The 25,648-nt window shown below is 53.3% G+C and overlaps 5 protein-coding genes across 5 annotated transcripts; 3 read left to right on the top strand and 2 right to left on the bottom strand.

The window, feature by feature from the left end:
• The first annotated feature begins 323 nt into the window (after window positions 1-323).
• On the top strand, window positions 324-4,386 carry BO70DRAFT_51891 (uncharacterized protein). The gene is made up of 5 exons (XM_025548508.1): window positions 324-701; window positions 796-1,582; window positions 1,632-2,335; window positions 2,388-3,224; window positions 3,280-4,386. Exons 1-5 carry the CDS (start codon window positions 474-476, stop codon window positions 4,225-4,227), a joined length of 3,504 nt encoding a protein of 1,167 aa, XP_025398658.1. The 5' UTR covers window positions 324-473; the 3' UTR covers window positions 4,228-4,386.
• Window positions 4,387-5,214: 828 nt separating this feature from the next.
• pksP (polyketide synthase alb1) lies at window positions 5,215-12,265 on the bottom strand (the record flags this gene model as incomplete). Its single annotated transcript, XM_025545396.1, has 6 exons — window positions 5,215-7,293; window positions 7,352-8,107; window positions 8,164-11,589; window positions 11,639-11,703; window positions 11,875-11,885; window positions 11,979-12,265. 6 exons carry the CDS (start codon window positions 12,263-12,265, stop codon window positions 5,602-5,604), a joined length of 6,237 nt encoding a protein of 2,078 aa, XP_025398657.1. The 3' UTR covers window positions 5,215-5,601.
• A 4,583-nt stretch (window positions 12,266-16,848) lies between these two features.
• Window positions 16,849-20,814, top strand: BO70DRAFT_337995 (putative SH3 domain protein (Cyk3); the record flags this gene model as incomplete). Its single annotated transcript, XM_025541177.1, has 2 exons — window positions 16,849-17,643; window positions 17,716-20,814. The coding sequence occupies 2 exons, from the start codon at window positions 16,849-16,851 to the stop codon at window positions 20,770-20,772; spliced, it is 3,852 nt and encodes a 1,283-aa protein (XP_025398656.1). The 3' UTR covers window positions 20,773-20,814.
• Window positions 20,815-21,661: 847 nt separating this feature from the next.
• On the bottom strand, window positions 21,662-23,363 carry BO70DRAFT_362800 (putative exopolyphosphatase). Its single transcript, XM_025543404.1, has one exon. It carries the CDS (start codon window positions 23,326-23,328, stop codon window positions 21,817-21,819), a length of 1,512 nt encoding a protein of 503 aa, XP_025398655.1. The 5' UTR covers window positions 23,329-23,363; the 3' UTR covers window positions 21,662-21,816.
• A 7-nt stretch (window positions 23,364-23,370) lies between these two features.
• Window positions 23,371-25,247, top strand: BO70DRAFT_387802 (1-aminocyclopropane-1-carboxylate deaminase/D-cysteine desulfhydrase; the record flags this gene model as incomplete). The annotated part of the gene is made up of 2 exons (XM_025545930.1): window positions 23,371-23,386; window positions 23,673-25,247. The coding sequence occupies 2 exons, from the start codon at window positions 23,371-23,373 to the stop codon at window positions 25,067-25,069; spliced, it is 1,413 nt and encodes a 470-aa protein (XP_025398654.1). The 3' UTR covers window positions 25,070-25,247.
• Window positions 25,248-25,648: the final 401 nt, after the last annotated feature.

The following is a 25,648-nucleotide window of genomic DNA, read 5'->3' as shown; positions in this document are numbered from 1 at the left end:
CCATTGAGCCGGGGACCCGAGTCCAAGCGATAGGTATAGATCTCCTTCGTCGGGAAGCCTGCAGTTTGGTGCATACGCGTCCTTTTGTGGTTAGAACGCCTGTGCGAACCATGGCATCGAAGAGGGTCAGGACAGCCAATGGATAGATACTCTGTGGATTGGGTTGCAGTCCTGAAGAAAAGACAAGACGAGACAAGAAGAGTCCGCCGATAAGCAGCCAGCCATCACGTGCCGGTCGATCACCCGCGTTGGAACCGGCGACTTCATCACCACCAGCCGTCCAACGCCGCCAACTCTCCCCTCTCCCTTCTCCTCCAACGTTCCCCGCCTCGACCCTGCGGCACTGCGGCTTCTCCTCCCGCTGTCTCGTCGGTACCCCCGCGATCTCATTGGCGCTCCCCGTCCACTGCTTTGTTGTTCCTTTACTCCGCCATGGATTGCCGTACCTCGGCCATGCTCCCTTCTCGCGTATAATGGTGCGCAAGCGCAAGGCCACTACCCCGATATATACAGACTACACAACCAACATCCCGTCAAAACGTCCGGAAAACAAACACACCGTCCAGTCAAGTGAGGACGAGCGCGAAACTGGAAGCGACGGTGGTTCTTTGGAAGAAGACGAGTTCTATATCAACTGCATACTAGATGAAACCGAATCGCAATACCTGATCGACTGGGAAGGAGATTACACGCCCACTTGGGTAAGTCGGCCCAGCCACACAGCTAGCCCCGCTTATGGCCTGATCGGAGCCCTCGCGACACTAAACTGTAGGCTAACGGCGAGTGCGGAACCAGGAACCTAAGGAACACGCCAACGATTCGGCAGTTCAAGCTTGGGAGGAAAGGAAACAGCAAGGTCGCTCCCAGAAGGAAACTCCGCTGAACACTCCGCCACCAGAATCACTCCTCCTCAGCCCTCGAGAGCACAGCACGGAACGCCTGGACCCTGCACCTGTTTCTCCCGGAATCGAATCCCAGCATACTTGTTCGAGTTCTCCACTATTTGTCCCGGCTGCAAGTATACCAGAGACGTATCTGTCGCCAGGCGACCCTGCCAGCGCTAATTCTACCTCGTTCAGCCTGCTCAACCCGTACGAATCCGCGAACGATATTGAATCCGACCTCGAAGAAACATCATTAGAAGCACAACCGGTCATTGCTGGCGTGTTCGAACTCTCCTCAGCTTCCTCCATCCCCGCCCAGCTCAGACTTCCCGACGAGATCGAAGAGACACCGATCAGGTCTGTATATGCCAGAATAACACCTGATAAGGAGAAGAACAACATTTCGGAAGCGGACGGCTTGGTGATTTCCGGGAGAATCGACGAGCTTCCTCTTCCCAAGTCTCCGGGACTTTCGGGACTTCGTAACCCGCAGGAAAGCTTGCCAAACAACGAGGTTCAAGCTGATAGTGAGATACCGGAAACCCCGTCTGCTCTTCTTGGTGAACCCAAAAGCCCGAGGTCGCGCATTATTCCCGCCACTGGCTCACATCACTCTTTCACGTCATCTATTTGCCGCTCAATCCCGGACACCACGGCTGTATCTCAACTGCACTCCTCGATAGTCTGTTCAACCCCAGGTCTGCTGTCCGTTCTCATTCGTTTCTCAACTTTGCTGACTACGGACAGGGCATCCTATTACTAGACGTGCGAGCACCGTGGCGGAAACGGTCATAGCGATTACACCTCACACTCCAGCAAACGCAGAATTCCAGGGTTCAGCCTCTGGTTCTATGACGATTGGTCCTGATCCAGGTGTGGACATCTACGCAATGGATGATCAAGATAAGAAGGGTGGAACGACCCTGTCCGACGTCATGGACAAGTATAGCCAGTTCGAGGGGTCCACGCCAAAGGAAAAGCTTATGAATGCGTATGCTCAGCTACGTACAAGCAAGTCCAATCCCACGCCCGATGCAAGTGCCACGCCGTCCTCTGCTGGAGACATAGAGCCTTCTGCTCCTGTGCCGGTCCCTGAGACAGCCCCTCCCCTCAGCGTCCGAGTCGACAAAGAGCCTACACATCATGCCCACCCGGAGCCAGCACCTACCATGCCAGTTGCCCCCGTGGAGCCCGTAGGAATGGAACCCCCTCAACACATTGACATGCAGCACACCGGTATTCAGACGATTCAACCCAGCGCATTGACGGTGATGCATACCGAGGAGCCAATTCCTGGAGCAGTGCACCTTGGCCCGTCTGAATTCGCTATTCCGCTCCCGATGGATTCCAGAGTCAAAGATGACTACGAAAAAGTCCTGACTAGTGAGAGCCAGAGCATTCGCAATTTCCTCAACATAACAAGCGCCCCGTCCAAGATTCCAGAGGATCAGGTACGATGTAAAACTCCATTACCAATCTTTCGGTGAACTAACTGATGGCCAGCATGAACACCTTGTGTCCACAATGAATGGGGTACTAGAGCGCCTTAACAATGTCACGACTCATCCGGACCTGAACACGCTTGATCATGCCAAAGCGTCGGACTCTGATGTAGAAAAGGAAGCCGCCTGGGCCGAGTACTCTAGCGCAAAGTTTCAGCTCATAAGTTACCTCTTGGAAATTGCCAGAATGCGTGATATGCACTTGATCATCATGGTGCACGGCGAGAAAACTCAGCGGGTTGTCGAACGTTATCTCTTGGGAAAGAGCCTGACGTATACGCGCCCACGCCAGGAAATGGGATCTGGAACGAATGCAGAGGTGTCATTGATAAAGGGCCCATTAAGCTTTGGTGTTCAGTCCACAGCCAATGACGGCGTTATGGAAACCTACAAAGCCCCTTCTGCCATCATTGCGTTCGATTCGTTATTCAACGTCAAGAACCCTACGGTGGAACATATGCGAACCACTTTTGCTCGTAACGGCAATTTGCTTCCCGTGATCCGTCTGATGGTGTCAAACTCGAGTGAGCATATTGGGCTTTGTTTCCCCGGCCTTCCAGAACTCGAACGGCTCCGATTGATTATTCAATATACCATACGTCTCCGGAGTTCAGTCGGTGACCTCCAGGATGATGCCCTTGGGGTACATGAAGACGCAGAAGAGCTGTTGTCGTGTCTGGAGTCCGATAATGCTAATGCCCATTGGTCTCTACCACACATAGAGTCTTTGGACATTGTAAGCCCGGAGGAGCTTGAGGCTACTCAGCATGAACTGCAGAGCCGACCTAGTGTCGATGTCTCATCGTTGATGACTTCGCAGACCCAGAAGCGAGCGTTTGTGAGTGATGTTGCCTATGATTTATTTCCCCTTTGCCACTAATACACGGGTCTAGGAGGAAGATATCACTGAACAATCTTCGAAACGGCCAAGGGTCGAGGAGTCACAAGATTCAAGTCAGTTCACCGAGTCAACCAATTTCCCCAGTCAAACTTTAAATGGTGGACTCCGATCACTCGAGAGAAACGTTGTCCAGATGAAGACCGCGCACGCAGCGGAAGTCGATAGGCTCCAAAAGGCTCTAGCGGAAGCCCAAGCCCGTCTTCAGGAGAGGGACAGCGTTCTTGAAAAGCTACAGCACCGCTACGAGACTCGCACCAAAGATTCTCATCAGCTCCAACGAGAGCGGGAGCGCCTCGCGGAAGCCAAGGCTACATCTGATCAAAAGCTGGAAAAGCAGAAAGAGGACATCGCCAAGCTGAAAGACGAGCGCACCCAGCTACGACACGAACTAGAACAGGCCCGCGAATCCCTCAAAGCAGGCGGGGGCAGTTCCGCGGAACTAGAGTCAGCAAGGGAAGAAATTCGCCGTTTGAACGAAGAAAACGCCTCGTTCAAGCGAAAAGCCGAGTATGAGGCCCGGCAGGCCGAGTACACTCGCGAACAGTACCAGACTGCCTCGACCGTCGCCGCACAGTCAGGCAACGAAGCCCGGCAACTGCGCGAAGAAAACGAGAACCTCACCCGGAAAGTCGCCGGCGACGCCAGCCGTCTGCGCGAGCTCAACATGAAAAACGACGAGGCTCGCCACCTGTCGCGTGTGGTGGAGTTAGAATCGCTCCTGCGCTCGCGCGAGGATCTCCTCCGCAGGAAAGAAGAGGAGGTTCGAGAACTTCGCAAAAACCGGCCCTCCACGCGCTCGACGAGCACGCAGCCACGAAGCCCCAAATGGACAGCAGGTAATAGCCGGCCCACGAGCCCCGGTATCAACAACAACAGCAATAATAATGGCTCGTCTCTTGCAGGGCGTGGAAGTACACTAAGGTACAGCGAGGTCCGCTAAGGTACTACTTGTTACTACAGCGAAAATGCCTCTTTAGTTCACCTCACCTACATACTCGATGCAACGTCACTTCCTTCTTCCATCTCATCTCGCCAACCACTCGCCCGATCAGCTGCGCAACAATCAACCCCCCTTCCTCCATTCCTTTCCACCCTTGCATATTCATGCATACATACCTACATACCCTTCACTCTCCCCCTCCTACTCTTCCTCTTTCGAAACCTGATCTCATCTGGCTCTACCTATGCAATATGCAATATGCATACGCAACCTAACCTCCCACCCACATACCTGGAATCGATGCTCATCGACATTGCATGTACGCATTGCACCATCCATCCCGCGAATCGAATTTCCCTCTCCCCCCTACTGCTGCTGCTACTTCCGTATCTACCTGGAGGCTGGCTTGCGTTCCGTCCGGTTACATCGCATTAGATCCCAGCCAACACACTCTATGCTGTGCTGTCTTGTGCTGCGCTGCGCATCTCCAGTCCGCCTGGTTTTTCTTTCTTGTCTTTTTCTGTCTGCTTATCGCGTCCGGAGTCCAGGTTCAATCAACGTCCGGTAGCTGGCCATCCCACCCACCTACCTACCTACTTGCACTATCACCAACCCAACCCCCCTTGTCATACATACATACATACATAACCTTGCATCGCCTGGGCGTTTACCTTTTTCGGCGACCACCCACTCACCCACACCCTTCTTGCTTTCCCTCTGGACTTATTCGTGGATCTCTCTCCCACATCCGTCCATCCAATCGATCCTATCTATCTAGCTAGCTAGCGTCCATCAAATTTCACCACGTACACACGCAGTACTAGGGCATGAATCTAATGCTTGCATCCATACATACATCCAAGCAAGCAAGCGTGCATGCAAAGCAAAGAATCTCTAATGTGTACCGAATGTGTACCGCACCAGTTAATAAGCCACCTAATCAATCATTTCTATTTCATTCATCAATCCTTTCTTATAACGTAACATCGTATATTGCCATTCTATTATAAGTCATGAGAGAGAGAGAGAGAGAGAGAGATCAAAACTAGGCCAGTAGATAGTTCCAGTAGGCGACATGTAATACATCAATCACATTCCGTCATCATTAAACCAAATCGAATCAATGAACCCAATCCATTCATGTATAGCGCGTGCTTGAGTGCAAGTCATTCAATCGTCTTTTAATGAATGAGGTTAACAGCAGGATTAGGAACTATTCATGTCAGGGGACATAGGAAAAATAAAATAAAGAAGCTCATTTAAAAAAAAAAAGATGAAAAGGAAATTGGTAAGAAAGAGAAAGTGCGTAGTGGATGAATGAATGAATCAATCAATCAATCAGTCAGTCAATCAGTAAAAGGTCGTGCAATCTAATTAATTTGTCATCGCGTTCGCAATGAAAGTCGACAACTCCTTCGCCTTCGACCCCAGGGTCATAGTGAAATGGTTCGCGCCCTCCATGGCAGTGATCCCGCCGACGTTGTCGGGCCCAACCAGCGTGTCCCATTTGTTTGGACCCAGGTCGGCGCGGTTCTTGAGCAACCAGACCATCTCCCTCGGGTCGGGGCTGCCATCGGGGGCCGGCTCGGGCCAGGGATCGCCCGGCTTGCCGCAGACGCCGTCCTTAGCCCAGATGAGGAACGTCTTGGGCATTTTCTTGGCCCATTGCGGGTCGTTGAAGGGGAGAGGGACGGCCTTGTAGGCGTCGAGGGAATCGATGAAGGCGAGGAAGTGCGGTAGCAGCCAGGCCGGGGGTGCGGATTTGCCTTCGCCGAAGAACCCGATGTTGTCGAAGAACTTGTAGAGACGGGGTGGGAGCTTCTCGAGGCCGATGGGGAAGGGGGAGTCCAGAAGGAGTAAGCGGTCCACTTGCTCGCCTTCTTCCAGGATCAGGTATCGAGCGGCGTCGTAGGCGCAGATTCCGCCGGCGGACCATCCGCCGAAGTTGTACGGGCCCTTGGGTTGTCTGCGCCGGACTTCACCCAGGTATGGGAAGGTCATCTCGTCGAGGCCGAATTTGAGCTTCTCGGGCGTTTTCATGTACGGACAGTTTAGCCCGTAGACGCACACGTCTGGGGAGACTCCCGGGATGCCCGCGTAGGAGGTTGCGGAGCCGGAGCCGTCGGGGAACAGGAACAGAGTCTTGGTGGCGGTTTTCGGGTTTCCTTGTAGCAGGATGGAGGTGGCTCGGGGATGTTGGCTTGCCCGGGCACTGAGGGTGGATTTGGAGTTGGGGACGGGTTCCGACAGGGTGGGTGGCGCTGATACAGGGGCGGCTGCTGGAGCAGGAGGAACGGGAGCAGCCTTCGGCTTCAGGTCCAACGCTTCCTCAACGTCGTTGAGAGTCTGGTTCTCGATAAAAAATTCACCAGGAAGATCCATATCCAATGTTTCCCGGATTCTTCCAAGGACGGTGAGAGAAAGCAGTGAATCCATTCCCATCTCGGCAAGATTCTCGTCCGCCTTGAGCTCTTCCTCGGAGACGCCGATTTCATCTGCCAGGATGGCTCGGATCTCTTTCATCGTACCGTGCTGCTCAGCCTGGATGACCTTCTCGTTTGGTGGCGAGCTGACACAAGGGGAGCCAGCGCTGGACTCGTCGGTTGAGGAACCACCGTTGAAGGAAGAGCTAGACTCTGGATCACTGGTGGATCCATCGCTGGCCTCTGCAGGGCTCATCTGGGCAATGAATTGTTTGAAGTCCTTAACGGTTGGCTGGTCAATGAATACCGAAGACTCCAAGTCAATATCTAGCTCCTCCCGGTATCTGCCAGTCACCGTCAGTGAGAGCAGAGAGTCCACCCCATAGTCTGCGAAAACCATATCATCCGTGATCTCAGATTCAGAAAGTCCGACCTCCGATGCGAGTATGCTGAGGGCACGTCCGATGATGCTTGGTGCGCGGGGCTTGGCCGCTGGCCTCGCAGGCGCTGGAGCACTAGCACGAGTCTTGTTGACAGCAACCGGGGCAGATCTCTGGGCACTGGGGGATGGCCTGCTTGGCGCCTTCGAAGCCCCAACCGGGGGGAGAACGGTGTCAAGAATCTTGCGCGACAAGCATTGGAACTGCCATACACGTCAGTGTCTTGAAAGGGATATCAAATTCGCAAGGAATGGAACTTACCTTGACAGCTCCATACACCGCAATGATTTCGTCTCCTTCGAAAACATAAACATCACCAGCCCAAATGGAGTTCTGCCAGGGCTGCATCCTAACATAGGTTCTGTAGGCGACATCTGGTTCAAACTTTTTCAGACAACGCATCGAATCCCATCCATGATTGACGAAGACGTGATTTTTGGAATCTGTAGCATCACTAGCGTTCATGATGAAACCCGACAGATGACCGAAGCTATCAATCCAGAACGGGTTCCGGTGGAATTTGCCCTGAGGTGTCCCGAACTTGACGCGCGCAGTGGCTTCGTGGTTTTCACTATCGAGGATCACTTCGCGCATGTTCTTGAAGTTTTCATCATAGTCGACCAGTGCACCGAACAGTTTGTACACCATGCCTCTCCCCATTCGGTGGGCATCTCCATTTTCCGCAACCTCATGCAGCCGGTCAATGCCTCTCTTGATGAGGTATGCCATCCGTTTCCATTGCGTCTGCTCAGCAGCTATGTCGAAGAACTTGACGAAGCAGGTGGCATGCTCGACGGTCTTCTTCCCTTCTGGGGTAACAGAGTAGATTTGGAGAGACGTACTCTTATCCGCCCAGTTCGCTGTAGCTGATATCCGGAAAAGCTGTTGTCCAGATTTTGCGATAAGAGGCTTCGGAACAGTGACGTCGCACACATCAAGACCTAATCCTTCGTATTCGGGCTTGTACTTCTTGATCAAGTACTCTGCAAGTGTTTGTGAAATATCGGCGTAGAGCGACTGTTTTCTAGATCAGCAAAAGACTGTGATAAAGGTGGTTAATTAGAAACACTCACCGAAGGACAGAGCGCAGCTCCGTTCACCTTGTGCCCCTGAATGACGCGGTTCAGATCTGGATCCGCGATATCATTCTCTACCACCACCGTAGCCGTTTCTCCATCATCCCGAGTCTCGATGACCTTCTGAGCAGCGGTTGTCAAGAACTCGTATTGTGGGGCCGCCGCAATCGCGGCTACTGGGGCTCCCTTGGTCAAGCAGAAGTTGTTGGTGTAGGGAATCCAGTAGTTCTTGAGATCCCACTTGTAGGACGGGAGCCGCAGGACTTGATGGCAAGAGGCGAAGTCTTGGTGGTATTGCTTCCAGTTAAGGTCAATACCAGCCAGGTGAAGACTCGACAAACTGTTTGAAAGAACCTTCCAGGTGTCTTCTTCACGACGGAGGGAGGCAACTGTAGTAACTTGTGGTCCGAGAGTCGCCTTGATCATTCCCGAACAGATGGTATGCGAGCCAATCTCAACCCATAGGGTTTTATCGTTCGTCAGCTTGGCGTGTCTGGTGGCCTCCAGTCCACCGAGGAAGTTGACCGATTTTCTGCAATGGTCTCTCAGGTACTTGGCTCCGAGGCAATCCCAATTAGCATCCGTGATTACTTCACCGAGCAGAGCTGAGACAAATGGGGTTGTGGGTTTATGGAAGGTAACACCCCGGGCGATTTCTTCAAAGGTGTCCAGGATGGGCTCAACCTGAGAGGAATGGAAAGCGTATGGAACTCGCAGCTTGGTCGATTTCAGGCCCTCAGTGGAGCACTTTTGAGCCAGCTCATCAATGTCAGAGACAAGGCCACTGACAACAGTTTCAGCAGGTGCATTCACGCAAGAGACTTCATGGACATCGTCTCTGAGGAACTGCTTGACCTCAGCCAAGGATGCCTTGATGGCCAACATCGAATGTGTTCCGATTTTGCATTCCTTTGTGAGAAGTTGGGCACGTCGTCCGCATAGGTAGATGGTGTCGGTAGTGGACAGAACACCGGCCGTATTGAGTGCAGCGTAATCACCAAGACTGTGTCCGATGATGAATGCCGGCTTCACACCCAGAGCAATCCAGTAATTTACCAGAGCCATTTGGACACAGGTGGTTCCCACCTGTACCACGACGGGGCTGAGGTCCTCAACAGGCACACTTCCATCAACAAGCGGAATAATCGAAGGGATTCCTTGACTGCGTGCAATGCAATCGAAGTGTTCGATCACAGTCCTAAATTGGAAGCAACTGCGGTAGAGTTCCTTGCCCATGCCAGAATACTGCGCACCTTGGCCGGTAAAGACAAAACCAATCCCTGGGGCTGTTGTCGGTACCGAAGTGAAGGTCTCACGGTGCGAAGCACCATGCAGCGAGTCGCGCAATGCCTGCAGGCTTCCACCAACCGCAGTAACCCGGAAAGGATGATGGATTCGGCGTGCGGTAGTCGTATAAGCCAAGCTAGGAAGGAAATCGGTCTCCTTTACTCCAAAATGCTTGCCCTGTGAGTCGATGTATTTCACAAGGGAGTCGATGTTGTTTCTCAAGGCAGTTTGGGATCTAGCAGACAAAGTCACCAGGTGGAACGAGCGAGGGTCCTGCCCCTTTTGCTGCGGAATGGGAGCATCTTCCACAAGAAGAGCAGTGTTTCCACCAGCAGCCGAAAAGTTGTTCACGAAGGTACGGCGCTTTCCAGAAGCGGGCCGGTTCCAAGGAGTGGGCTGAAAAGCGATATGAACATTGCGCTTGGACAAGTCCGTCGGGAAATTGTGGTTGATCTTGGTCTTTATGCCACAGTGAGGAGGAATCATGTTTTCCCGCATCATCATGAGGACCTTGACAAGAGCAGTGACACCAGATGCAGATTCTCCGTGCCCAATATTGGCCTTGGCGGAGCCAAGATGAAGAGACTGCCCGGGACCGCGGCGATAATCAGGGGCAAAGACTTCAAGGACAGATTGCATTTCGACAGCGTCACCGGCCTGCGTTCCTGTACCATGCATTTCAACGTAGCTCACGTCCTTTGGATCAACATTCGCTTCGTTGAGTAGCTTGTTGAAGATGAATGATTGCGCACCAACATGAGGACGAGTAATTGACACAGCCTCAGCAGAGTGGTTTGTGTACGCTCCGTTGATGACACCAATAATCGGATCGTTGTCAGCTTCGGCGTCCTCAAGGCGTTTCAGGACAATACTGCCGATACCGTCTGCTCTGCAGTAGCCATCCGCGCCATCGTCAAAAGTGTTGCAATTTCCAGTTCTAGACAGGAAATGGCCCCGGTCCAGACCGGCATGATTGTCAGGGTTGGTCAAGACGTTCACACCGCCAGTGATAGCCGCATCACAGTCGTTCCTCCAGATAGCATTGCAAGCCAAATGGATAGCTGCCAGACTAGACGAACAGGCCGTATCAACGTTCACACTGGGTCCGCTGAACTTGAAATAGTAGTTTATCCGGCCCGGCGTAAAGGCCCGGTTGCCTCCAGGGATAAAGTAGGTATCAATGTCTTGGCCGCTGTTGATTTCACGATAGTCGTCACTAGTCATTCCATAGAAGACGCCCACGCGGTCCCTCTGTGTTGACGGGGAGCTATCCGGGATGAAACCAGCCATCTCGAGGGCTTCATAGGCTGTGAGCAAAGCAAGCCGTTGGGCGGGATCTGCCTGGAGCGCTTCTCGGGGCGACATGTTGAAAAATCGAGGGTCAAACAGCCCAGGCTCATTTATCCAGCAACCATAGGGCACTCTGCTTGTGTTCCTCTTGGTGCCAGTGACGTCGACGTGGGCATCGACATCCCAACGATCAGCCGGAACTTTGCGATGCACATCAAGACCTTTGTACAGGAGTTCCCAAAAGCTCTCCGTACTATCTGCGTCAGGAAACCTTCCGGACATTCCGATGATGGCAATCTTGGAACATTCGGTTTTGCCTGTGCGATTCGGGGTGTCTGGGTTCGGAATGATATCTCCGACCCCGGTCTCCAGGCCGATGTTCATACCGGCCTTCTTGAGTGCAGTGAACAAACTCTGGGTGGCACCGCTCGAGATCGGGAACAGTTTGCATTCCTTGTCCGTTGCTGACTTGCATACTGCTGAGCAAGATTCTGTCACTTTGTCCCAGCACAGCCGTTGCAACAGAATTTCCTCGAGCGCAACTTTGAAGAGGTCTTTGATGCACTTGGCCTCAATGGGCTTGCCGGTATTGCTGGAAATAACAGGCGTAGCAGGCGAGTAGTTCGGCAAAACGTCTGGGGGGCAAGCTTGCAATATGCGCTCGATATCCTTCTCATCGTACAGGTGCGGCGCATGGTAGGGGCCATGGATCGGTGCTCTGACCGGCTTGTAGTTCTTCGAAAGGCTAGCTTCAATGAAATCGTCGAGCACCACGGGGGGCGCACTGATAGTCACCCCGTTTGAACTGACCGCGCTGATATACGGCTTCGACGACGGAGGAGTAGCCTGCAAGCGTTAAATTTGGGATACTCGGATCTAATCGTTGCCAACCTACCTTCTTGCTACTGTATTCGTCAATGAGGCTAGCTGCCGCTTCCTCGCTAATTCCGGAAATCAACGCTGACCAGCATGTTGACTTAGATTCTTCGGTTTCGACAAGCTCTCGAACCCGTAGAACACAGATTCCGAGCCGAAGGGCCACAACAACCGCTTCTATTGCGGCCGGAAGAAGCTCTCCAACATTTTTGGAGCAGCTCACGGCCGTACAACTGAGAAGGCCAGTGCACAGACCAACGAGGTGGCTGTTTGAGGGGGTAGGGTAGGTATATCCAAGATCCCCGTAAAAGCTAGAGCTGATCAGCCTTACTTCCTATACAGGAAACCAAGAGCCTTACTGTATGAAGGAACCCAGCTGGTAGATACACGTAAAGGCACTTTCCAAGACGGGGCTGGGCCCTGATTCACGGTGTCTAGAGAGCAGGTCGACAATGCTCGTGAAGCGAGGGAAGAGCTTTCGTTGAGATGGCGGGAGCCTCGAAATTTCTTGACGTAGCGCGTGGAAGCATTGCTGGAAAAAAGACTGGACGATGGTGTTGTTCTTCGCTTGTAACAAGCGTCGTAGGCCAGCCTCGATGTCGCTTGTTTGGTCTCCAAACAGATACACACGGCATTGATCCTCCATCTTTGCGGGGGAATCTGCTGATCAATCGATCAAGGTTGTCAGGCTAGATTCCATCTGGGTCTTCCCATAAGATGAGAAGGAAGCTTTATAGATGTATAGAAATCCTTTGTGAAGTAGGGTGGGGGCAAGGTGTCTCAACTACGGCATGCTCCGATCTGGTAAAGATGCATTCCATGCGCATCTAGGGGGCGATTAGTTGGAGCCCTCCAAGCCGACTCGATTGGGGTTGCATTGTCCGAAAAGCCAGCGAATCCCTAGGCCTGAGACGGCTGACAGGCCCCAGCCTACTCTTCTGAACACCCGATGTCTCTCACTTTACGTTTGAGAATCTGTGACAATACACAGCTGGGGAGCAGTCCCTGACTGGATACCACCGTTACGGTGGATCCGGATCACACCGTCTGGGCATCCGATAGAACCTCTCACTTCGGAATTCTAGACTTCAAGATTTGTCCCTTGACGGACAAATCTGGGTGGCTACCTCAGCCTTCAGTCCAGCCGGCACTGCAGCGCGATCATCAAGGGGGTATCGATGTCTCAACCCCTGCTTCCGACGCTGGTCGAAGCGACTAGGCAGCCGTGTTCTGGAGGGTATCTGGTAGCATGCGCCGAGGAACGGCATCTTGACGGTCAGAGATACTGTCCGGCGCTGGGGGGGGGGGAGAGACTGGGAGTGGTACCAGCCTCTCAGGTTTGTTCCTACACAGGAAAGTCGTTGCCACCCCATTTGGCGACGATCAGCGCGTCGCAGGCCCGCACGTGATTGGACGTGATAATTCCGGATATTGCTCCTCCCCTCACGTCTTTCCTTCCCGAGCATGAGACACAACATTCCACGGGACAGGCCGAAAGATTTCTGGCCTTGATGGCGATATCGGGTGGAGAGTGTTGCGGTGCATGCCGATACACCGGGTAGTCAGCATCCGTGGCTGTTCGTTTGGAAGCGATCATTCGGACCCTGGGTACCTTGCGTTCGTCAACAGGATATACACCGAGTAAGGCTAACAGGTTATGCACTGCGCCTCGTTGCTTACTCATTTGTCGATTTTCGATAGAAACAATCTTCAAAGAAACAAGGTTACCGCTGGAATTCACACGGGGGATTATTCCAGATGCCATCGACCAGCTAAGGTTTGACCGTCGGATGACTTTTCCTGCCACACCTACCAGGTGCTCGTGCACGATCATCCCATTTACCTTGCTAGGCAGGAGTATCAAACCTAATCCGCCATCTGATGACAGTAATGTGGTCTTTTTTCTCTTGAGGTCTCGTCCAGAGCATTCTACGTGTGATTTGCATCTCCCACGACAGGCAACAGGAATCAACAGCAGCTCCATGCCGCATTTCTAGGACTCAAGCAATGCAAACGTCAGTTATGGGCTTCGGGGATGTCTGAATAATCTAAAAGGGATATCCAGTGACGAACCTTCGAAAACCTCGCAACAATCTTGAAAGTTCTTCAAAACAACATGCCTGCTAGGCGCCAACCAAAAGCACAGGAATGCCAATACGGTCGGCCAATATGAGGGAGGCAATTAAAGTAGACAACATCTGTCCAAAGGGTCGCCTAGCTATGGCCTCCACTGGCCTGACGTATAAGTTGCAACCTGTTATTGCAGTTGGTTGTAACGGCTTGGGGATTGAAAAGTCTGTCCATTGTGTTTCGTTTCTTTTCTTGTCCATGTCCAACCTGTTCGCTCTAGATCCGGCCTTGAACTCGAGCTGTTGTGTCCGCTATGGAGATATTCTGGAAAATTCCGCGCTTCGATGACAGATCTGCTTTTCGGCTAATTTAGGGATCCTGTCCCACGAATCACAATAACCTGTCTATGCCTTGTAGCGATCATCACAGCACCAAGTTTAGCGACGGACCGATGTACGAGGGGCGTATATAACTTTCAGTATCTTTGAACGCGAGAAATCTTTTTACCGAAAGACAAACGTTTCGCGATTATTTCGCTGCAAGCAGACTTGGAGTCTGATCGATCATATGGTCAGTATCGTCGGAACTTATTGTGGTCAACTCGGAGTCGATTGTCCATTGGCTCAGGCACGGGCTTCGACCTCTTGCCAACCCTGACCTGAACAGCATTTCCCGGGTAAAGGATCGCGCGCTCTCACGCGTGTTACTTCAATACGGGGACACGAGGCCTCGTGAACCGACATGGAATGTTCATCAAAACTTCCATGGCGAATTGGCCGGTGCAGTGCTGATAAGGTCCCTGCTGATCCTCTTATCACTCCGATGAATCTATATTCTTCCGCATATTCCCCGCGCTTCTAGAATTGATTTGTAAGACTTCGTCTTCTTTAGGCTGGATTTTCTGGCTTGTGAGACTGCTTGAATTTAGTTTGTTTCACTAAAGAGGCCTTGAGGGGAATACCAGGGAACACCCAATAGATTGTGGGGAAAGAGAAACAGAAATAGAGATGCTTACTCGAACTCGCAGTGGAAAATTGAATCCAGCCCACAGGAGGATCTCGGTCAGCCCATCGATCGCTTTCTGTTCTAGAAATTTCAGCAAATGTTGTTGGCTTGACTAATCTGCCCGATGTACTCCATAAGTTGACTGTGTGGCATGCACGGCAGATGATGGTGACGATGATGACGATGATTACGATGATGACGATGGTGATGATGGTGATGATGGTGATGATGCAGGAGCCAGCTCGCTCTACCAGGTAGAATCAGGCTGTGTGGTCATCAGTGTTCCTCCTTTCACGTTGGCGAGTTTGATCTTTGGGATTAGTCATGGTCGTGTCCAGCGAGTCTGGGTTTCTACTGGAGAAAAGCCGCCCAGTCAATTTGTTTGCGTAGTAGTTATCAACGAAAAGAACATAACATGGATCACCAAGGCTCTAGCATTTAATCTCTTCGAAGGTAATTTATACAGGTGAGATATAATTAATCGGCATATAAAGCTAGGCTGCATCTACAGTCTTGTAATCAGCCAACTTTCTTGTGAACCCCGTTTGAAGTGAATTTATCGGGTTGGCTTTCAAGATCGCGGGTAAGATATATATTTTGTCACAGCGCGGAAGATGTTCACCCCCGTCCAGATGCCCATTCATCCATGGCAATTGCCTTGCCTATCCTCTACAATATTACGTTAGGCTCGATTACCAAGTACCGGGCTCTCAGTCCTACGAAAGCGTATGATGGTCCATGATGAACAGTTCTGGAGGCCGTACCCCGAGGCTTGTATAGCCCCAGGTGCCATGGATTCTGGTATGCTGGCTGTTATCAAACCACACACAAGATTCGGGGAGAAACGACCTAGGAAGTAATTGCAGCCAATGGGATAGAGCCCCAGACATCCGAGTCCAGTAAGGGGCGGCCGGGTGGATGTGTGGAATGTGGTAGTCATGGCCGAATGATCCACGCGGCCACGCCTCCACGCGTATACTCGATGTTCTGTGATGGTGTGTCGACAGATTACTGTTGCATAGCAGCACAATATCTCGCGATGAAGAGATGAATTCCCCGGTCATAGAGTGTGAGACGATCGAAGTCTCTGGAAAATGTGGATTTTTTTTTTGAGAGAGAGAGACAGAGAGAGACAGAGAGAGGAGGAAATTCCACGCGAAGGGCGATGACTAAAACAGAACAGCTGTTAGGTCATCAGCCTTATACTAATGGATTGACCAATGAGGGAAGATTTGATCAGATTCGCAGCTCCGTTTTTCTGTTTGATTTCTCCCAGGGAGAGGAGCTACCCCGGTTAGTAGTCTGCTTTTCCACATAGGTGAGCTAACACCACTTTTGATTGGAAACCCAGAGAGAGACCCTCCATGGATGATACAACGGGTAGTCGAGGTAAAACCATGGGTCAAAAGTCCGGGGAAGCTAGGAGCTCCTGATGCTGATAGAATGATAGAAAGAAAGAAGGAAAGAGACAAGTCACCCGATTTCCTCACGCAGGATTAAACCGGATTTGCGGATGAAAATGAAGAGGGGAGAGGAAGTCAAGAAGAACCAGCAGCCCATCCAGGCAGGGACCGACCAGCCCGCCAGACGCAGAAGAGGGACTGTGCGCATTAAGCTTATCGATAGCCTGGGGCTAGTCCCGAACCGGCGCCCACGTAAACACCAAAACATCGATCGGGCCTCACCGTTCAGCTCCGTCCGTCGGTCGCTCTCACTCTCTCACTAACCCTCTCTCACTACTCACCCTCACTCTCGCTCCCCCCCCCCCCCCCCTCCCCTTCTTGGCCTCCCCATTCACTGATGATCTTCTCCTGGGCTGGCCATCTCCTAAGCTGAAGCCCTAGCTTCTCTGCGACTCAGCGGCCCACGCCCCCCCTTGTCTTCCTCCTCTTGTTTTGGTTTCTCACTCCTACCATGTTTGGGTTGGCAGCTCCGTTACACGCTTCTTAATGCTTCCATTACTGTCTCTCGTTCAGCGACGCTGCGCCTCTAGCTGTATTCCGCCCCCTCCACCTTCCTACCCCCCGTCGAGCGACCTCCAGATCCGAGTCCCAGTTTCTGACACGTCGATTGCACCTGCTGTTAGTCTCCGATAATCAGTGGTAGTTGGGTGATCGATCTCTCCGCTCGTGCTTCTCGGTCGCCTCAGCCGCAATGCCGCCCGCCGCACCCCAGCTCCCGACCCGGTTTCCCTGCTGGTGTCGTGCAGTATATTCCTGGGGAGGAGAAACAAAACGGGATTTGGGATTTGTCGAAGGCGATCTCATCGAATGTCTGAATGCCGGCGATGGGCAATGGTGGATGGGCCGACTCCGGAGGGATAGGCGCATGATGGGCCTGTTTCCCTCCAACTTCGTCGAGGTGCTCAGCCAGGATTTCGTACCAGTCACACGGTCCACAAGTCCTCTGGTCCCACAAGCCTCGTCGCCCATCACGAATCCTACGTCGGCCCCGAAGAAACAGAAGACGGTTTTCCGCAAGCCGTTCCAGGCCCATAGGGAAGCTCTTGCGCCCACGGGTGAGCTGTCCCGGAGCTCGACTGCCTCTTCTCCGCTGGCAAGCTCGATCCCGCAAACGCCGCCTCGCGATGGCAGCCTCAACCGAAGAGTCAAACCGCTGCGTACGCCGACCACAGCAGTCAAGCACCAACCCTCCCTGACTAGGCCTTTATCCCGATCAAGGCCTCCATCGCGAGCCCCCTCCCCGCGCCCGCTAGCTGAGTCCGATCCGCAACTCTCGTCCCCGGTTCCTGGGACATACATGGCCCACTCCAGACCTCCATCGCGTGCGGTATCGCCCTATCCTCTGCATGACCAGGATTTCCAACTACCGTCTATCGTTCCTGGGCAGAGCCTCATGCACCCCGGATCTTCCCCCCGTGCAGTATCACCTCGTCCTCCGCAGGAAATTGACTTTCAGTTACCATCTATCCCTCCAATGCAGAGCGCTGTGCGCCATAGACCTCTGTCTCGGGCAGCATCCCCTCGTCCACCGGATGAGTCGGATTTCCTACCGCCCCAGGTCCCGAGACACAGCATTTCGATTCCTCGAGCTTCTTCGCGCGAGATCTCTCCCCTTCAGCTCCAAGAGCGAGAGGACTCTCCGCCTCCGCCTCCCCCGCCTCCGCACCGCGTTGCTGTCAACCGCCAGTCATCCATCGAGCAACGGGTCCCGGCGCGTCTTGATATGAACGATCGTTTTGTTACTATGTCAAGGACGCCATCGCCAGCAGCTCACTCTGAGGGGCGCGGGCATACGCCTTCACCGTTGAGAGATGCAATGGAGGATGTGATGACTTCATTGGAAGATATGGGTCTACCTCGAGACACGCAGTCACCTTCTCCACAACCGACGTTTAACAACCCGTGGTCACCGGATGCGTACGAAAGTTTCCGTGACACTCAACCTCGGCAAGCTGCCCGTCGACCATTGACTTCCCTGGGCTTTGATGGAGAAAAGGAATATCAACATCAGCATCACGGCAGTCTACCGCATAGGAACAGTGTTTATGCGCATGATCCATATATGGATGGTCCCCCACAACTGAACAATTATGTTCAAAGGATGGAGAGTCGGCTTCGTCAGATGCAGGAGCAGAGCCAGAGGGAAAACGACGACACGCAACTGTCAGATGAGGAAGATCCCCCGCCGCCACCCCCCAGGAATGTACCATACCATGGACGGCATAACTCGATTCCAGCTCAGTATCCCTATGTGAGAGGACGTAGGTCCGGGCACGACCTCCGAGGGGATCAACTCAACCGGAGCTCCACTAATAAGTCTAGCACGACCAACTCTTCGAGCGGCGTGCAAAGTACAAGCACGAACCAGACCGCAAGCACCGAGCGAACTAGCCAAAGCGTCATGAGTGGGCCATCGGCAGGTGGATTCAGTGCAACAAGCGCAGGAAGCTATGCCAGGCGAGGCAATGCGCCATCCGAGCGACCGAATACGGCAGTTGATACTTTCCGCTCAAGAGGATTCAGCGATGTCTCTCGGGTTGGCAGACCCGAAACGCCGTTAACCGGTGTATCCTACCATTCGAGTCATAACAGCTCTCGGCAGGGGGCCACATCCGCCATACCTTGGTCCTCAAATACCGGCGGCAGCGGCGGCGGCGAAGAGCCTACCAGTGTGTTTGGTGGTCTCTCCACACCGAAAGCCAAAAAGCAAGGGTTCTTCAAGAAGATCTTTGAATCCGCGAAAACCGGTGCCGCCAATGCCAGGAGCAGTATTGCGGTCGGGCAAAATGGCGGACCTTTTTCGCCTGTAAAGAACCGGGGGATTTCACCCATCCGTGCCTTGCAATCAAGTCGAGACTCCGCTCGTGAGACTGGACTCGGCGGCAGCGCCATGGACTGGGTGCAAGTACGGCGTGACGTGAATCGTGCAAGCTCGCCCAGCCGGAACGAGAGAATCGAGAGAGCTGAAAGGTGTCAGATGATGGATCATCCAGTTATCTATGCCGTGGAAGAACTGTATGAGATGGCGGAAGGTGATGAAAGCATCGATGGCCTGCCGATCAGTGAGCCGACCAACTTTGGTACAGTGAATCTGAACCTCGTCGACAAAAGCGCTCGCTTCGTCAATAGCCTTCCTCCGATGACCAATCCGGCAAGCCTGGCACATGGGTATGTTTGCCGCCCGTATAAAAGTGATGTCCAGAGGTTGCGCGCCATTTTCACCTGGGTCAGCGAGAAGATTGCCTGGGACGAACCGGTCGAGGATATCAGTATTGACCCGAAACGAGTGCTTCAAACAAAAAGAGGAAGCCCCGAGGAAGTCGCCTTCTTGGTCAAAGAAATGTGTGCGGCGGTCGGCCTCCACGCTGAAGCGATCAATGGGTTCCTCAAGACCCCCGGGGAATTGTTCGACCTGGACGGTCTCTCGCGGCCCAACCATTGGTGGAACTCGGTGCTCGTGGATGGTGAATGGCGCATCATGGACTGTTCCCTATCCAGTCCCACCAACCCGCGAAGGAACCAATTTGTCACTGGTAGCTCTCCCGTTGCTGAAGGCTGGTATTTCCTCGCACGACCTCTCGAGATTTGCTACACACACGTTCCCGTTGCACCAGAGGAGCAGCACATCTGCCCACCCATCTCTCCAGATGTCCTTCTCGCCCTTCCGGCAGTCTGCCCGCCCTACTTTAAGCTTAACATGGAGTTCCCAGATTACGACACCAGTGTATCCCGGATTGACGGCCTGGAAGTCATGCAAATACGTCTTCTGGTGCCTGCGGATGTGGAATGCGCCGCCGAGGTGGAAGCAACGGCGCTTGCCTGCGACGCTGATGGTGACTTCTTTGAAAGCGGCGAGATCGTGCGCAAGCGTGCCCTGATTCAGCCCGACTGGGTCAATGGGCAGAAACGCATCACGGTCAAGGCTGTCCTGCCCGGCAACGAAGGACAGGGCGTGGTCAAGGTGTACGCGGGCAAGAAGGGCCTCATGCATTCCAGCCGAGATATACCCCATCCCCTCGCTCTCGCACTTCCCATCATCCACAGCAACGACAACCCACCGTATGATTTCGTACTGCGCCATCCAACCCCCCACGCTCAGCGTCACGATCTGTACATCATGCAGCCCCAGTGCGCGAAGCTGGCTGTCAACAACACCTTCGTCTTTGCCGTCCGCCAGCATCCATCGTCGCTCTCCTTCTCGTCCAGCACTAACGAAGCCAGCGTCAGCGGACGCGTCTCCCCGTCCGTCTTTTCCCGACCCGCAAGTGCCCTGAGTATGGTCTCCAGCTCCGCCGCAGGTTCCTCGGTCTCCACCGTCTCGAATGAGTTCTCAGCCTCAACCTCCGCCATCTCCTCGGGCCGTTCAGTATCAGGACGCGAGAAGCCCGCCAAGCTGGCCATCCAGTCACCCTCCGGCAAGATCCTCCGCTTGACCCGGAAACCCGACCACATGCTCAGCCCCAACACCGGCACACACTCCGTCACCGACGCGCCAGCGGACGGCAGTGTCTGGGAGACGGTGATCAAGATCGGAGAGCGCGGCGTCTGGCGTGGCCTCGTCCTGGCGGACCGAGTTGCCCGCTGGTGCGTCTTCTGCGAGTGGGAATGCTACTGACACCCAGCATCTCTCTACCACTTCTATTACCACCCGCCCGCCCACCCCATCATTGTTTTATCTATCTATCATCCACTTTGATCTATTAGCGCGGATCTATCGCATTCCTCCTTGCCTAGTCTTGATTGCATTGCGTTACATCATCATCATAATCATCATCTAAAGCCGGGGTTGGGGTCTTGCATCTATTACTCTATCTATCTATCATCTATCATCTATCACCCTATCTATCATCTTTGTACTGCTCGCTTCAATCACTGTACATTGCTACTTCTGTCATACTTGGAGCGGCTGCAGGATGAAATGGGGGTTGATCGCATCTTATCTTTTCTTTTCTTTCCTTCCTACCTTCTTATTTTTTATCACTCCTGACATATTATGGCGTTTGGGGCACTGATTGACTGACGGACATGAGATTGGCGCTGGTGTTTTTACCATTTTTATTATCATTCATTTTTCATTTCATTTCATTTCTTCCTTTCTTCTTCAGTTTGGACTTCGACCTTGAGATTCTGGGCATCTGGTATATGTGTTGTGTAAGTGTTTGTTTGTGTATCAATTTGAATATGGTGGGTGCGGTGGGACGTGCTGTGATAGTATTTGATGCGTGTGATGTGATGTGATGCGATGCGATGCGATTGATGTGGGCTACTATTTACTTACTAGATTAGCATACTAGACTCGGGTGGTGGGGAGAGGTGATGGTATGATATGTTAGTATGATATTATATGATATGATATGATATGATATCTGAATGAGATCGAGTTTGACATTTTATTCTCTTTTTTCATACCCAAATAATGCTGAGTATACTAGTAGTAGTATTATATCACCCATCAACTAGGTCAATGCAATATCGTGCAATGTCTCCACTATCTAAAAGATACACTCATCTCATCTCCTCTCTTTATACTCAACCATATTTCTTTATACTATACTATAATATACTATAATATACTATAATATGCTAGGTATACGATGATATCTTATACTATAGTATAGACCTATATACCTCCCTTTCACTCTCAACTTCAAACTCAAACTCAAACCCCCCAAACCGCCTCCCTAATCAACGGCGCCACCTGTTTCCGGCTCTTCGTCACATCGCCCTGCACCCAGACCCTCTTCCACATGTGCGCATGCTCACACGCCGCGAACCCAGACCCAGATCCAGACTCAGACTCAGACTCAGACGCCTCCCTATCCAGAACTGTCCAGTCTTCCAGTCCCAGCTCCGATCCGGCGCGCGATATGAACGCCTGCACGGCCTGTACCCCCATTTCATCTTCTTGTTTATCGCCAAGCGCGCAGACGAGTAGCTCGCGACGGAATTTCTCTTTCTTCTTGTTGTTACTATTATCATTGTGGTCGGGAGTGCTGAAGGCCGTCATGACCATGACTATATCCAGTTCCTTTTGGGTTGCGAATGTGTACAGCTCGTCGAGGAAGGTCTCTGGGTTGCCGGATTTGCGGAGGATCCAGGGGAGGGATTTGACTGTTGAGCAGATGCCGACTGTTAGGGGACTCTGCTTCTGGTTTTGCGTTTGTTGTGATGAGGACGAGGAGGATGGGGTTTCGGTCCATTGCTTGTAATCGCGATCTAGAACCTCGTGGACGGTGAGCAGGTCGAGGCTATTTTGCTTTGCGATGGCGATTTCCGTGAAGAAGACGTTGTTGTCCCAGTGGTGGGGCGAGGGGTGGGTGATAGTGTGGGTATGGATATCGGGGGAGGAGGCGTTGCTGAGTTTCGAGCGCAGGAAGCTGTATGCGAGGGTGTCTGAGTCGGTGACTTTTTCTTTGGCCGTGAAGTTGGCTGTGTCGATGAGGATGGGGGACATGGCGAGCTTGGAGAGTTGGAGTTCGGTGGGCGTGGTCGGGTGGCTGTGGCGCGGCCAGCGGGCCATTTTCTCGAGCATGTTGACGACGAGCGAGGCGCAGGAGCCGGATGGCTGTAGTAGAAAGGGCTGGTTGGTGGTTGTGATGGGCGCGAGGAAGTGTTCGTCGGCGTGGTGGTCTATGCAACCGATTACGGTGAAGTCGATGGTTGGGAGGCCTGTTAGGGAGCCTTGGCCGCGATGGTGGGAGGGGGAGCGTTCTGGGAGGGCATTCCAGTCGACGAGGACGGCGTCGGCGGTTAATCGAGTTGTGGTGTTGTCAGGGTTGTGGTGTTGTTGGAGGTGCGACGCGAAGTCGGCTACCGTGAGGATGTGGTCTTGGAGGATCTTCCCCGCGGATGAGGGCGTGTCGTCCCATGGCTGGTCGCCGTCGGCGGGCGGGTGGGTGGAGAGCCAGAGGGATTTGACGAATTCGGGACGGAGACGGCGCAGTTCGGGGCCCGATGGGACGGTGGGGAGGTTTATCAGGGGGATGTGAGGCCGGGGGTGGGCGAAGTAGGAGTAGACAAGCGCGGAGATGATCGAGTCGAGATCCGCAGAGGCATTGCCGATGACGTAGATGGGGGCCTCCGCGTGGGATAGCGTGCCTGAAACGAAGCGGTGGTGGGTTTGGAGCGCCTTGGCGAGGAATTGGAACAGGCTGTGTTCCGGGATCCCCATGGTGACTTGTCGGGGGACACAAGGGTGAGGCAATGGGTTGTGATGGGCGAATATGAAGGTTGACGATCGTCGATGCGAGAGAAAAGAAAAGAAAAGACGAGAGAGCGGAGGGGCAGAATCCCCCACCGCCTTGGCTGCTATGGCATCATCCCCAGGCCGTCAGGCACGCCATCTTCTCGCATCCAACAACTCCATTCAGTATAGACAGCTGCTTGGATCCTCCCCTCAAGCTTAAACAGCATTTCATCATAGAGCGTGAGTAACCCTCCCTACCAATCAACGACGATACTAACAACTGAATCCCAGATATACATCCCCTCCCCACCCCTCCTGATCTACTAAAGTATATACGTATATATCCTCCCTCCCCGCACGCAATCCTTCCCCAACAACAACAACCCCCCACCAACTCTACAATCTACTGGCAACATTGAATCTCCAAACACACCACCATGATCACCCTCCCCACCCCCCTCTCCCAAATCCCGCGCCACCCACTCCTCTACGCGCACCCTTCCCCCATCCACCCCCTCCCAGCCCTAACCGGCCTCCTCAACCCCCCCTCCCCTTCCCCAGAACCCCCCACATAACCCTCCACCTAAAACGCGAAGACCACTCCTCCCCCCTCACCAACTCGGGCAATAAATACCGCAAACTCGAATACCTAATCCCGGACATCCTCTCCGCGCATCCGCAACACGGCGGACTGGCCCCGGGCCCAGCCCACGGCACCGCCTCCCCACCAACCTCCACCTCCCAACCCCCTCAGCGCACAACAACCCTCGTCACCGAAGGCGCCATCCAAAGCAACCACACGATCCAAGTCGCGGCGGTCGCGAACCACCTCGGTCTCGAAACCGTGGTGGTCCTGCATAAAGGTGCGGGGGGCGGGTTATCCGCGTCAACGGATAAAGAGGCGTTTTTGAGGACCGGGAATGTGCAGATTGCGGGGCTTTTGGGGGCCGAGGTGAGGGTGGTGGATTCTTCGACGATTGCGATTGCGATTGCGAGTGGGAAAGGGGAGGGGGAAAAGGAATCCGTGGTGAGCAGGGTGTTGGAGGAGTTACGTGCGAAGGGCAAGAATCCGTATTGGATTCCGTCCGGGGCGAGTTTACATCCGTTGGGGGGGTTGGGGTATGCGCGATGTGCGGTGGAGATAGCGGCGCAGGAGAGGGGGAGGGACATTGAGGGCGGACGACGCGTGGATTATGTGTTTGTGGCGTGTGGGAGTGGGAGTACGGTTGGGGGCCTGATTGCGGGGTTTAAGTTGTTGGAGAAGATGGAGAGGGAGGAAGAAAAGGTGACGCAGCGCCCACCGCGCAAAGTCATTGGGATAATCATATCCCCGACGCAGTCGCTTGCGTGTCACCAGGAGAGAGTCCTGGGGTTTGCGCGGCAGGCAGCGGGGCTAATTGGGCTGGATCCGCAGAGGGAGGTGAGTATGGATGATGTGATCTTGGATGACCGGTTTGCGGGGACGAGGTATGGAGTATTGGATGCGGAGACGAAGGAGGCGTTGACGTTGATGGCGCGGAAGGAGGCGGTCATGTTGGACCCGGTGTATACGGCGAAGGTTTTCCGGGGGATGAAGCATTGGGTCCAGGAGGGGGAGCTGGCGAGGGACTGGACCGCGCGGGTCGGGGCGTCGAGTGGCTATGGCCATGACCAGGAGCGAGTCAATGCCCTGTTGATGCACACGGGAGGACAGTCGGCGCTGAGTGCGTATGCGGATGTGGAGTAAAGATCAAGTTTCGACGATAAAAAAAATACCCGAGATGTGATGGCAATATTATTAATAGAGGCGGACTATAGTTAGATGATCGACGGCACGGCATCGGATCATACTCTGTGTGTAGATCATGGCGCGCAGTAGTGCGGCTCTAACGGCCCAAGGTCAGTGGATGAGAGAGTAGTATGTCTACGGGAAACAGTAAAGAACTATCAATGTTGTCATTAATCTCACAAGCCACACATGCGTTGAAAAGCTGCAAATCAGGGCAGTGTAATAATACGGTCGAGAAGGAGAGAAACAGCAGTGTACATCGGGCTTCAACGAAGGCAAGTCAAGCCACTCCACCAGAAGAAACACAGGAAGGCAGAGAGAAAACACCACGCAATGCGGAGAGGACCCAGCTCACCAGATTCTCCGTCTTTTCGTACACCGAACACAGAACAGCCACCGTCAGTCATCAGACCGAAGGAAACGCAAACAAAGAACACGGAACCACATCCGGACATTAGACAAATAGGAACTCAAAACACATCAGAAGGAAGGGGTCAAAGCCAGCTGGCACCCAGGACGCAACACCATAACAAATCA

This window comes from Aspergillus heteromorphus, assembly GCF_003184545.1.
Source record: "Aspergillus heteromorphus CBS 117.55 chromosome Unknown BO70scaffold_15, whole genome shotgun sequence".
In the NCBI taxonomy this organism is placed as follows: Eukaryota; Fungi; Ascomycota; class Eurotiomycetes; order Eurotiales; family Aspergillaceae; genus Aspergillus; species Aspergillus heteromorphus.
Note: the sequence above shows the minus strand (reverse complement) of the source record. Positions and strands in the feature narration are given on the sequence as shown.

What these genes read in the sequence shown, in the direction of transcription:
- BO70DRAFT_51891 (XM_025548508.1), top strand. Translation starts at nt 474, where the DNA reads ATGGTGCGCAAGCGCAAGGCCACTACCCCGATATATACAGACTACACA. An exon ending in GAGATTACACGCCCACTTGG is followed by an intron (nt 702 to 795) that starts GTAAGTCGGCCC and finishes GTGCGGAACCAG; the next exon opens with GAACCTAAGGAACACGCCAA. An exon ending in GATAGTCTGTTCAACCCCAG is followed by an intron (nt 1,583 to 1,631) that starts GTCTGCTGTCCG and finishes GACTACGGACAG; the next exon opens with GGCATCCTATTACTAGACGT.
- BO70DRAFT_362800 (XM_025543404.1), bottom strand. Translation starts at nt 23,328, where the DNA reads ATGGGGATCCCGGAACACAGCCTGTTCCAATTCCTCGCCAAGGCGCTC.